This window comes from Sipha flava, unplaced genomic scaffold (assembly GCF_003268045.1).
Source record: "Sipha flava isolate LNK unplaced genomic scaffold, YSA_version1 74_pilon_pilon, whole genome shotgun sequence".
Classification (NCBI taxonomy): domain Eukaryota; kingdom Metazoa; phylum Arthropoda; class Insecta; order Hemiptera; family Aphididae; genus Sipha; species Sipha flava.
This window is the reverse complement of record NW_020273614.1, coordinates 84405-98677: the sequence shown is the minus strand read 5'-3', so window position 1 is coordinate 98677 and position 14273 is coordinate 84405. Positions and strand designations below refer to the sequence as shown.

Below are 14273 nucleotides of genomic sequence, written 5' to 3'. Positions count from 1 at the left end.
AGGGTGTCCTCATAGTTATAGTAATTAACGCGTTACAGATGGTGATCAATCTTTCAAAACCGAAGAAAGTTTAATTATAATGAGCAATCAGTCAGAAGGATTTAGTTGCGTTGAAATGAGTTGGGAAGAATCTTCTATTAAATGTAAGAATTTCTATGGGATCGTGGAGGAACCAAGAGATGAAAGAATTATACCTATAAAAATCGACAGAGGAATATCAATACATACAGCTTCTGACGAAGAAGAAGAACCATTTTGGGTAATCGAAAGCGTTAAAAAACATGAAGAAGTTAGAAATGAGATTAAAAAAATGAAAGAAGACAAAATTCTCCAACGATCATCATCAGTTGATAATTACGACAAAGAAGATGATAAATCATTGAATGAATTATTGAAACGAGTTAAAAAACAACGAAATGATTTGGAAGATATATTGAATAAAGAAAATCACTTTACAGAAAAGACGGTTTCACGAAACAATAGTATATTCAGTGAAGCATCTACTGTCGAAGAAAGATCAGTTTCAAGGTTGTCATCTTTAGAAGAAAATATAAAGATTTGTGAGTCAGCAAATAATTTATTAAATAATGATAAAAAAAAAGAATTATCATCAATCAAAGAAAATACATTAGAAGAATTTAAGGCTAATATCATTAATAATCTAGATATACCAAAAAATGGTTCTATAACTAATGGTTCATCAACAGATACATCACAAAATAACTCTTTTATACAAAATGAAAATTTGGATGAAAAATATTCTAAAAATGAAAATAATATTTTGAATCCCGTTAAAAGAATTTCCCTATCAAGATTATCTTCAACGGAAGACTGTGACAATTCTTATTTACCCGAGAAATATATAAAGGTGTGTTCTGAAAATCCAATAAATGAATCACAAAAATTCATAGTAACTTCTTTTAAAGAAAGTCATAAAACTTCAATGCCAATAAAACTAAATGAATACTCTGATATATCCAGTATAGGGTCAAAACCAGATACTGTTAATGAAACATCTATTTCATCTGATAATAATCAATATGAATTTAATAATTTAGTTTCAAAATCACTTCTTCGAGATAAATCTGAAGAATACGAAAAAAAACCTCATAACATAAATGATGAACTTAATGATAAATTAAAAAAAATTGAAATTGAACATTTGAATGATTTTTACAATTCTATAAATACTATTAACAACAATGGATTAAATAATATTAACAAAGTTACAAAAATAATCGAAAACGATAACGACGAATTAGATGCCTTACAGAAGTATAAAACTGAAGAAAATGATTATCGAAGAAAATCATTAATAAGACAATCTAGTATATTAAGTGATGCTTTAAATGCATTGTGTAATGAAACCCCTGAGGACTCTAATTATAACAAACAAAAAAAATTATTGATCGAAGAAGATAGTATAAATAATACATTTAATTTTAATCTAAAAGAAAAAAATGAAAATGATTTATCGAAACTTTCAACTCAAAAAGCTAACTCTACCAAATCATCATTGACTGATAATGAATCACAAGGTAATTTAAGTAGAAAATCTAGCATTTCAAAAATTTCGGATGACAAAAACATTACAATTCCTGAAAATTCTGAAGGTAAATTTCACAAAGAAAACAATCAATCTGGAATTAATAATATACTCGTTAAAGAGGAACCCAAAATGTCAAGTTTAGAAACATCATCTAAATCATCAATTCTGTTAGATGAAAACCAGAAAATATTAAACGAATTAGAAAACAAAGAATTAACTGCTATAAAAGAAGAAACTAATTTAACAAAAAGAACTTTAGAAAATAATCTTTATAATTTACATGAAAATTCTTCTAGTTCTGTTTTAAATAAAAATGAAAATGTTATAACTGATGATGGAATATTAAATGATCAAGATGTACATTCTACGCCTAAACTTTTATTCAAAGACAATAGTTTGGACAAACTACCCGAAGAACCTATTACTGTGGAAGGTAATAACAAGAAATCTAAAATTATTGTAAAAGATTCAAATCTTAATAATTTAACCGGTACATCATTACTATCAAAAGAAGACAAAAATATTAATAATCAAGCAGTACCATTAAATGAACATTTCGTCGATAAAGAAAGTAATATGAATTATACAGGACAAAATATCAAAGATACAAATGATATAATATCAACAGAACCTACTTTAGACAATAAAGAACATACTAATGAGAAAATTTCAAAATTGAAATCTGTAGGCATAGAAAATGAAGAAATTTACGATAAGTCTACATGTGGAACAAAGCAAATAAGAGGTATACAAAATATCAAATGTAATAATTACGTCAGTGTCGTCTTTTATTTCTTGTCCGTTCAGAAATCGTCATTGTTCAGGTTATAAAAGCTACATATTGTTTATAGTTGTTGTACGCCTAACTGCATTATTTTAACATAATTTACTTATAATATTTGTTTGATTGATGACAATATTTTGCAAACAAATATTTTATTAACATTCACATTTTGTTTTACCGTTTATTCTAACATGTTTATGAGTTTCGTATATTTGTCTTATATGCTGGTAAGTTCCATTTAATAAAAATATTAGGATGAATAATTTATAAAATTTTAAATTTTTAGTTCCTCCAAAAATTTTATCTGGGATGGATGACGTCGTTACTTACGAAACACTTACTCAAGTATTTAATGTCAATGCTTGTGGTACTCCTAAGCCGAAAGTTCAATGGTAGTAATAAAATATTTTGAGCTAAATCATTATTAGTATTCCAGTTATTTAATAAAATATGTTAAATGTCTACTTCAGGTTCAAAGATAGTGATGAATTATCAAATACTAGAAATATTCAAATCATTGACTCTGATCAAGAAGAATCATTTAAATTAATTATTAAAGACTTAAGAGTAGCTGATTCAGGTTCATATTGTTGTAAATTAACTAATGAGGTCGGAGAAGATACGAAATCGGCAAAGCTTGAAGTGCAAGACGTTGAATTACTTCGTGGTCCAAAAATAAGGAAACCACTATCTGATTTAGAAATAACAAAAGGCCAAAAAGTTACATGGTCAATAACGCTAATAGCTGATCCTGTTCCAGAAGTTGAATGGACTTGTAATGGAAAAGAAGTCAACGCTGACTTTACTGTTGATTCGACAGAAATTGCAAATGGCCTTAAAGAGTGTATATTTACGATGACTATTCCAACTTCTCAACTTGGTGATACCGGTGTTTATCGCGTGAAAGCGACTAATAAATTTGATTCAACTGAATGCAGTGCGCGTTTAGATATTGTTATGAAACCAGAAATTGAAGGATTCCATGACATTACTGTAGTACCGTCAATGGAAGCTGTATTCAATGCTATAATTAAAGCAGTACCTAAGCCCAAAATAATATGGACAGTTAATGGAAAAGATTTAGCCGAGCGAGAGCTTGTTAATCTTACAAGCGAAGAATTAGAAACAAATATAACAAAGTTCAAGATAATAATAGGAAATGTATTTCCAGAAGAAGAAGGTGAATACATGGTTAAAGCTTGGAATAAAGTTGGTGAAACTACTGCCGTTGCCAATCTCAAACTCCATAGTAAGTAAACATTTTATTCGATAAAATATATATATAAATATTAAATAATTAAAAATTTTAGCTGAAGCACCTTCGTTTGTTAAATTGATGGAAGATAAAACTATACAAGAGTATGAAGAAGTTCAATTGTCTGTTCGGGTCAATGGAATTCCAAAGCCTAAAATAACATGGTAATGTTCAATGAACTAAATAATTGATTATTAATAATGTTATTATAATTTAGGTTTAAAAACGGTGAAGTGGTTATACCTGACCTAAGGATCAGTATACATACGAATGATGAAGGTCAAGTTAAAAGTACTCTCACTATAGAACATTTCAGTGATTTAGACATAGCAAATGTAAGTTGGCGTTACATTTTTTTTAAATGGTTGCCTTTTAATATTATATATTTGTTATAGTTCTCAGTGAAAGCTGTTAATATGATTGGTGAAGCCGAAACGTCATCTAATTTAAAAATGGCAGAAATAATGCCATCATTTGTTAAACCTTTTGAACGAATAACAGAAGCTATTGAAGGATCACCAATTGAACTTCAAACAGAGCTTATTGGTAGTCCTCGTCCTCGTGTTGCATGGTATAAGGATGGTGAAGAAATTCGAAATGTAGAAGCAGACAATACGGATGATGAGCAACCACACATTACATTAGAAACAAATCCCAATGGATCTATATTAATGAAAATAGATAAAGTTGAACAAGGAGACTGCGGTGCTTATAAAGTTATAGCAACTAATAATTTCGGAACGAGCGCTACTAATACAGCTTTGGTAGTAAATGGTAAATATAAGCTCTCTATAAATATCTATTTTTAGACACTTATTCATTGGTTAGGTTAATGATAAAGTTCATAATAATCTTATAATTATTTGTCTACCTTATAAACCTTATAGTTAATCAATCCTTCTACAGAATTTCTTTTGTATATTTTTTCTGCTTAGTTATTTGAAAAATATTATATAAATACATAAATTATTATTTAAAAAGTTATTTTATAATAAATTATAAATATAATTCAATAAAGATTAATAATAATTTTTACTTAAAATCGAATATTTATAAATGTATTTAATTTTAATATATAATTCTATTTATTTTTTAGAATTACCGAAAAAGCCAATTATAATTAAACACCCAAAAAATATCGACATCAGTGAAGGTGAAATTTTAAAAATAGAGGCTCAATACACAGCGAATCCAGATGCTTCAATAAAATGGTACAAAGATGGACATGTATTGCATCCTTGTCCCCAGTTAGATTTTGTCATGGGTCCAAATGGCAACATAGCTTTAGTAATTGAAAAAGCTACACTAGAAGATGCTGGTGATTATGAAGTTGTTTTGTCGAATGAATTGGGTAAAGATTCTGCTCAAGCAGAAGTAAAGGTAAAACCAGCAGCTGCAGAACCTGCATTTATTACGCCTTTACGGGATGCTAAAGTTGTCGAAGGATTTCCCGCAAAGTTACAGTTTAAACTATCTGGTTTTCCAAATCCAGAAGTTGTATGGTAATTACAAAATTATTATATAATTATACTATATTATACTGTAACAGATAAATAATTTAATATTATATATTAATATATGTAAGGACGTTGAACGATAAACCATTAATCGTAGACGGGGAAAAGATTAAAATGGCACAAGGACCAGATGGCCTCCATTACTTATTAATTGAAAAAGCTGGCCCAGAACACGCAGGGAAACTAGTAGTCATTGCTACAAATGATAATGGAAAAACTACATCAGAAGCAAAACTTTCAGTGACTTGTAAGTAAACAGAAATTATCACTAAACATTTTTAACTATATGTCGTGTGTTCGCTAATTTGAACATAAAATTGTGTAGAACTCAGATTGTAGATTAAATTACTGTCTACAAAAAATGTTATTATAATATTTCTGGTTAATCTATTATTTTCTATGAAAATAACGTAACATAATCGTAAATTTGCTTTATTACCTTTTTCTGGAAAAAACGACGTTTTCAACGTTTTTTACAATATATTTCTTGTACATATATTGTCAATGTATTCTTAAATTTTTGCTGTTATGGTCACATATAAATGAAATAAAATAAATTGTCTATAAATTATATTCTACAGCTAGTTTAAAGTATTTTACATATTTTACATAAAAAAATATATAAGTATTTAAGTATACTAAATATTAACTTGATATTAAAAAATATCAATTAATTTTTATTAAATATTAATATGATTGAAATAAGACAATGGTTTAATGGAATAATAAAAAGTAAAAAACTGATACTTGTTACATTATAATAAAATTTCTATTAATTATGTATGAATTAATGTCTCTTTTTTACAAACAGGACCATTTTTTTTTTTTTTTTGTTATCATATACAACTTGTATGGAAACTGTATTTCGTCAGTATACTTGTATTAACTTGATATCTCTTTCTGCAACATCATTTATAGCCGATAACATTGTTAAAATATTAATTTATTTTTAATAGTCTTCTCTTTCTTTTCAACTATCCTGGTGGAAATTTATGAAGTCGGTTGAAATTTAAAACAGCAAATAAAATTTATCTTTTCTAGTGAAACAAATTCACGTAATTCTCTTTTAATAAATATTTTTATACTCTTTGTACTCAAAACAATTTTTTTATCAATTGTATCACATATTTCCTATGATGATATAAGCGCTTCAACCATTTTTATTTTTATTTCGTTTGACACCCGAAAATCAAAAAATTATAATGCCATATTTACGGGCGCAAGGTATTATAAATGACCACAACATTTATTTAAAGCAATTTTAGAAATAACTTTATCTGTGTATTAGGATTAATTTTTTTAAAAATATTAAATCATTATAAGGTGCTTCAATTGCAACAGTATATGAAAACCATGCTTCAACGTTTAATTTAGTATAATTTAACTATAAAAATAAATATATCTCGAAATGGTGTAAAAATAGCCAAAACAAAATCAAACATATAAAGATATTAATGATTTACTTTATGTTTTGGAGATAAATTAAAACCTTGAAATTATCGATTTTTCAGATAATTTATATTTTATATTATTTTTATAGAAAATAATAGATTAATCAGAAATGTTACAATAACATTTTTCGTATACAGTAGTTGAATCCACAAATTAGGTTCTATAAAATTTTATGTTTAATTCAATATATATTGAATTAAATTATAAAAACCTACAACTACCCTGTTTGACAATATTCAACCCACTCTTGGTACATGAAAAAGATTAGTTATCATGACCCAAATTTCTTTCTTTTAATAATGAACAAAATGAGGGCATAAGAATTCAAAAATATTAATTTTTTCAAAAATTAACTATGACTAAGAGCAAACTTAATGTGTATATGTTACGCCGAATTTATGAAATTGCCGATTTCATGAAATCAGCAACGTTGTCACCAAATACGTGAAATCGGCAACTCAAAGTACATAATACTGCCGATTGCGTGAAATCGGCAAGACTATTTTTAAAAAATTATAAAGCATAAATTAATGTACCTATTTAAATAAATGTGTAAATAATTAAATAATTGAATAAAAAAAATTGTAATAGGTACATTTAAACATTTTGGCAAGTATGGTCTGGGTGACACGCCGAATTACATATATTATAATTTTATTAAAGCAATAAAAATACCTCAATAACCAAGATAAAATAGTTTTCATATTATAAGGAATATTATTGTTAAACAGTAAAACCTCGATAAGACGAAATCGCTTGGAACCATGATATTTTTCCGTGTTAACGGGGTTAGTTAATTGTACGTAATTTGAAACGGGACCAAAAAAATATTCCGTCTTATCGAGGTTTTACTGTACCTACATTTTATTATTTTTTTCTAATATTCGATTAGTATCCGATTTTAACTTGTCGATTACAGTCGTCGCCTCGTTGTCTTGTTATAATGAATAATACCTATTATACTTAAATTTTATTATTTTGTTTGTAATATTTTCGAAATGACGAAAAATAAAACGTCCCCTGTGCTCGTTTGTACCTCCCAATCACTTCAGTGGATGTAGAGAGAAGTTTTTCCAAAAATAAATATTTATATACAGATAATCATCGTTCATTTACTTTTGATAATATCAAATACACAATTATTTTGATTTTTGAGTACCATAATTTGTAAGCTTTGATAAATTTATACACAATGTTACAACAAAATAGAGTAAAATATTTAAAAAAAAAGTATTTTTATTAATTTAAAATAAATATTTGTAATTATATCATTAATAAATTGATAAACATCAACTTCCGAGCACTATTTATAAGCCCCTATTTATAAGTATATCATAATAATGTATTATCGAATACGTGAAATCGGCAGAAAAAAGCTGCCTAATTCACGAAATTAGCAATCAAAATTTGCCCATTTCGTGAATTTGGTAGCCAAATTGCCGATTTCACGTATTCGGCGATAACGTTGCTCATTTCATGAAATCAGCAATTTTTCTGCTGATTTCATGAAATCGGCAATTTCATAAATTCGGCGTAACATATATATTATATTTATATAAAAATATACAGTTGATTTAATGTTACATTAACATGTTACGTTAACATGAATTTATAAAACGATATATTACAGCAAAAGTAAGTCCTGATGTTTCGGATGCTAAGCCTGTATTTCTTAATGGACTCAAAGATACAACAATAGAAGAAAGTAATCCATTTACATTATCAGCTCCATTCCTTGGAAATCCTATACCAGATGTCAAGTGGGAAAAAGATGGAAAAATATTACAGCCATGCAATAAAGTTCATTTTACCTGTGATGGTTATAAAGTTGGGCTTGAAGTTCTTGATACTAATACAGGTGATGCTGGAGAGTACAGTTGCACTCTAACAAATAAACTAGGATCCGCTGTATCAAATTGCCAAGTTGGTATTCGCAAACTTTATCAAGCTCCCGTGTTCACACAGCGTTTTTCTCATAATAAACAGGTATGATATGTTTAAACTGTATACTTAATGAATTAAGTACATAGCTGTCCCAAGGGGGAGGACAAATGGGACAAGTGTCCTAGAGCATATAAAGTATTATAAATTTAGGAGGCGTCATAAAAATTATTAATATTAAGAAAAACTTGATTTTTTATTTTAGATAGGTAAACATTAATTTTTCTTTTGTACTGAAATATCTGAAAACCTATAAAATTATACAATATATATCATTAAATACGAAATTATGTTAATAATGTGTTACATTATTAATGACTACATTTATGATATTTTTTAATATTATTTAGTGCTCTAATGTTTATTCTATACTTAATAGGTTTTTATACCACATTCAATTTAGTGAAAGAGCTCCAATAGCTTCATTGAATTATACATGAATTAATTAATATTACCGTATGACAGAATATTATTGCTAAATTAATAATGATAGTTTATTATCTCAATCTCAAATGACTGGAGGATTGTAAATAAAAATTGAATTAAATTTATTATCTTTTACTGACAGTTAATTTTATTTTTTGAATTATTATTTATAATATAATCTTATAAATTATTACATTTATTAAAAAACTAAAATGTGGAAATTTTTCAGTCTATATAAATAATATTTATGGTAAATTCTAAATAAAGCATTATACTATACGTATTAATCAATAATAGCACCAACATTTTAAAATACTTTAAATATGCCAAAAATATAAAAATAAAATTTATTTTTTGGAGTCACTGGTGCATAAGACAAATGTATATCTCACTTTGCTATTTTTATCTGTATCCCATAACAATTAACAAATGCTATGAAATCTGAACCCTTAACAATCTTAATTATTAATGAATATTATTACAATATTGCTCGAATGTATAATAAATATGTGTATATTATACTATAATCAATTCATTATCAATTTTACTAATTTCTAATAATAAATCGAGTTTGAGTGAATTTGGATAATACATTAAACAAACCTTACTTATCACAGCAATTTTATAAATGTTACTGCGAATGTCCACAATTGGTGAGTGCTGACAGTCACCGTTTAATGTCGTCATACACCAAAATCATTGATGAATGTTGGCGTATTGATTAAATTTGTATTATTTGTAAACATTTATTAGCGAATGTCGACATTTATATAACGATAATGGTGAATATTGGTAATGCCGATATTATTTTTATCTGATCTTATCTAATATTCTAGTACCTACCTATTACTAATATATAAAGCATCGGTTCTTAACCTTTGTGTAGTGGCGACCCAAGATATTTACCAAATTTTTACTGCGACCTTTTTATAAATAATATTCAATGGCAGAATAAAAAATAACTATTTGGTACTCTTAATTTAATAATATTTTTTACTCATATTACTTGTATTCATAAGAAGTCATAATATTAATTACATTATATTTAAAAATAAAAATTTCTTTTAATAATATTGTATTGTTTTTTAAATAATTTTTAATTTAATGATTTCCATGGTCTTGATGTTGCTTTACCAATGAATCAATTTAGAGTTTTTCTAGGAAGTTAGTAAGTGAAATACGCATCGTGGGTTCGACATCAAGCTTGTTTCTTGATTTGGTTTTGATTGTAGTTAATATATTTATTACAACATGTAAAAATATTAGTTAATGGCTTTTGCACACTCAAATTTAACTCATTTAATAACGAAAAAATATCTGATAGATACGCAACTTTTGTCAACCAAATTATATCTTGAAAATGGATGGATAACAGTAAATTTTTTTCTCTTAAAATACTTCTATTTCAGTTTTTATTTCAAAAAATCTCGTTAAAATTTTTCTCCATGATAACCAACGTACATGAGGTTTCATTTATTATTTATAAGACTTAAAAATAAAAATATTATACTAACGTTTTTAATTTTTATCCGACACATTTAAAATTATTGGCGACCCAAAATTGGGTCGCGACCCTATGGTTAAGAACCGCTGATATAAAGTATTGTACAAGTTGATAATTTCAATAAAATGTTTTATTAACTTACCCAGTGACTTATTATATCTGGATACCCACCATGTTATATATACTGTATGCTACCTCGCTAACATTTAGTATGATATTGTCATTCAATGTAGTTATAGTGTTATCCTAGTTTAGTGATTTGCATAGTAACCAAAAAAATTTTTAAAATAGAAAACTTACGTGAAGTATTTTATAATAAATTTAATAATGTAGTACTAAAAAGGTGATTTTTTTTTTTCTATCGGCTGAAAAATATAAATTTTTAATTAGTGAAGTGAACATTTGGAAAGATAAATTTAATAAACAACGTGTTGAGTGGAATTGGTTTATAATTAGGTCTAGACACGTTTAGGTTAAATTAATAAACAATATATATTATTTTTGATATATAATATATAATAATAATTATAATTTATATAATTATATGATATGTATAATTTATTATTATATTATAATATCATATAAACTGACTGGTGTATGTAGATTGAACCATCAAGTTTCTGATCGATTTCAATTCCAAGGAAGTGATCAAGTTTACTTTATTTTGTTTCGAAGTTATTGCTCAGGTATTTCATCATCATGTCCACCATTTCATCACTTGTTGCTGCTATGATCCCGTCATCTACAAAAATAACTACAATCAGAAATTGTTTATTATTATTACTCACAAATACACAAGGATCTGCTTTTGTCACTTCCAAGTCAAAATTGAATAGCATATTTTTAAATTTCTTATTCCAGCGTCTGGGTGCTTGTTTCAGTCCATACAGATTCTACTGGAGTTTGCAAACTCGAGTGCTTTCATCTTCATATCCTATGGGCTGTTTCATGTATATTTCTTCATCTAGGCCACCCGAGAGAAATGCTGTCTTTATGTCAAATTGTCTAAGAACTAGTCTCTTTGCTGCTGTTATAGCTAATATCATATGAATCGAATCATACTTAATCGCTGGGCTAAATTTTTCTTGGTAGTTTATTCCAAAAGCTTGTGCACAGCCTTTTACAACTAACCTAGCTTTAAATCGATCTATTTCTCCATTAGATTTATACTTAGTTTTATATATCCACCCATTATTTATTAATTTTTTTTTAATGGCATTTCCACTAACTTCTAAGTTAAATTTTTCTTAAATGATAATATTTCATCGTCCATTGCTACCTTCCAATCGTCTGCATTATTTCCTGTCATAGCTTCATCATATATAACTGGATCATTATAAACTGAAAAAAAATGCATCTGTATACCTAATAGGTTTATTGAGTTTTTCTCTATCCCTGAGTATCATCTGTTTTTGCTCTTCTACTTCCACTGGTATCTGTTCATCATCGTCCAATTTTTCTTCTTCGTCATTGTTATCTTCCTCACTTTCAGCTGCATTTTTTGAATTGATTTCTTCTTCCTTTATGATTTTTACTTCTGTAGCTATTGGTAGGTAATACTCTTTTTTGAATATTACATCTCTGCTTAATGAAATTTCTCTTCCATTAAAGCATATACGATATCCTTTCGTCTCTTCTGAGTATCCAATGAAAATACCTTTTCTACCCTTCTGATCCCATTTTCTTCGTTTTTTTTTTTTGTATATGTGCATAGATTTCGGTACCAAATATTTTCTGATGATTTACATCTGGTAATTCATTGAACCATAATTCATAAGGTGTTTTTCCTTCTTAGTCTGTGTTGCCCGAACGATTTATTGTATATACTGCTGTATTCACTGCTTCTGCCCAAAGTGTCTTAGAAAAATTTTTGCTGTATACCATAGTTCTGGCCGCTTCTACAATTGTTCGCATTGACCTTTCCGCTTTGCCATTTTGCTGAGGTGTGTATGGTATATTCGTCTTATGTTTTATTTCAAATTTATCCAATAAGAGTTTGACTTCAGTATTTTTATACTCAAGACCACAATCACTTCTTAAATTAATCACAGAAATATTTAACTGATTTTTGACTGTATTTACAAATAGTTCAAATTTATTTTTCATTTCAGACTTTTGTCTCAAAATACATACGTATAATTAGAAAAATCATCCTTGAATATAACAAAGTACCGTTTACCTCCAAGAAAATTTACCTGCATGGGTCCACATACATCACTGTGAATTAACTGACCTGGTTTTGTAGTTTTAATATGTAAATGGCTCTCTGCGTTGTTTGCCATAAACGCAAGTTTCCCAGAAAAATTTGTTTTTCGTTTTTGTAAATTAAATCCGCATACGTTTCAAGAAACTTCAAACATGTTGATTGTTCTGATGACTTAGCATTTCATGCCACTGTAGCAACGTGAGATTTTTAACTACAATGTTTGCCATCACTGATACGAACTGGTAATTGTACTTCAAATGATTCATTATTACTGAACCATTCTTTTCGGCTAGTCATGTGATCGCTTGCGCCTGAATCTACATACCATTTGTCTGACTTGCTAATTTCGATGACCTTTGATTGTACTCTGACCAAAGCATTATCTGAGTTTGATCCATTTTTATTCTTTTCATTTTTTTCTTTTATGAAAATCCTACAATCACGTTTCCAATGTCCTGGTTTTTTGCAATAATTACACTTGTCTGGTTTTTTATCATTATTCTGTTGGTTTTCAGAATTCCCAATATTCGTAATTTTTTCTTTATATGATACAAACGATTTCTTTGCAGAAAATTCACTACTACCTGCAATATCTCTCTGAGCTTCATGCCTTTGAATTTGCCTAGTTTCTTCCACCATGAGTCAAGATGAAAAATTAGCCAATGATTTGTCTATATTTGGTATCGAATCCATGCACGGTAGAAATGTTTGTAATTTTCTGGCAAGGTCGTCTATTTTTGTCATAAGCATTGAGTCTGAAATTGGTTCTTCGAGTTGTATTAATTTTCTGCTTAGTCTTTCCAATTTTGAAATATGACTTGCCATGTTGTCGTCTGGATTCATAACATAGCTGTAGAACTTTTGTTGAATTAGCGTTACACTCGACTCTGACTTCTATTCGTACATGTTAAGTAATTTATCCCACATTTCTTAAGCAGTGTCACAATTCATTATATATTGTAGGGATTGCTCATCTACTGACGTGACTATATACTTTTGAGCCTTATTGTTTCCTTTTTTGAATATTGAAAAAATCAACGCTATACCTCTTTCTTGCATCATCTATTCTTGTATATTGTCATGTTGCAATAAGTAAAACAATTTTCGCTATTTTTTTAAAATAATAATTTTTGTATGGCAAAATAATCATAATTTAAATTAATAATACAGATATAATAATAATTATAATTAATAAAAGTAATTTTTAATATTTATAATTAAACTTATAATTTTTATTTTATATTATTGTCTATAATACTATAATATAATATAATGTAATATAATGTAATACTATAATATAATGTGCGAATACGTAACCTATGTCAACATTAATCAAAACCGTGTTGTGTATGTCAACATTCAATAGTACATGTCTATAGATTTAAATTTTTCAACATTCACCAATTTGGTAAGTGTATGTCGACGTTCACTAGGTGATTATCAGCACTCACCAGTTGCGGGCTTTCGCAGTAATAAATACACAATACCTACTCTACTCAGAAACAAGGAACGTAATTTTGTTGAAAAGTTTTCAAAACTTAAATCAAGAAAAAATGCCTTTGCTTAATTTAAGGGAGTTTTATACATAATGTTCAAACGTTGGAATATTATATCTGTGTTCAGAGCCAGCGCTATGATT

General features: G+C 27.6%; 1 protein-coding gene across 8 annotated transcripts in view; it reads left to right on the top strand.

Annotated features, from left to right (window-relative positions):
- LOC112692552 (obscurin) overlaps positions 1-14273 on the top strand; it is a 70416-nt gene that overhangs the window by 44595 nt on the left and 11548 nt on the right. For 6 of the 8 annotated variants that reach the window (XM_025567249.1, XM_025567256.1, XM_025567252.1 and 3 more), the window contains 9 exons: positions 39-2294; positions 2620-2725; positions 2804-3582; positions 3644-3752; positions 3806-3923; positions 3984-4362; positions 4685-5090; positions 5174-5352; positions 8188-8543. In XM_025567249.1, the coding sequence (XP_025423034.1) occupies positions 39-2294; positions 2620-2725; positions 2804-3582; positions 3644-3752; positions 3806-3923; positions 3984-4362; positions 4685-5090; positions 5174-5352; positions 8188-8543 (4688 nt within the window). The remainder of the gene's footprint in view (positions 1-38; positions 2295-2619; positions 2726-2803; positions 3583-3643; positions 3753-3805; positions 3924-3983; positions 4363-4684; positions 5091-5173; positions 5353-8187; positions 8544-14273) is intronic. The other 2 variants (XM_025567253.1, XM_025567255.1) reach the window with 1 other exon arrangement.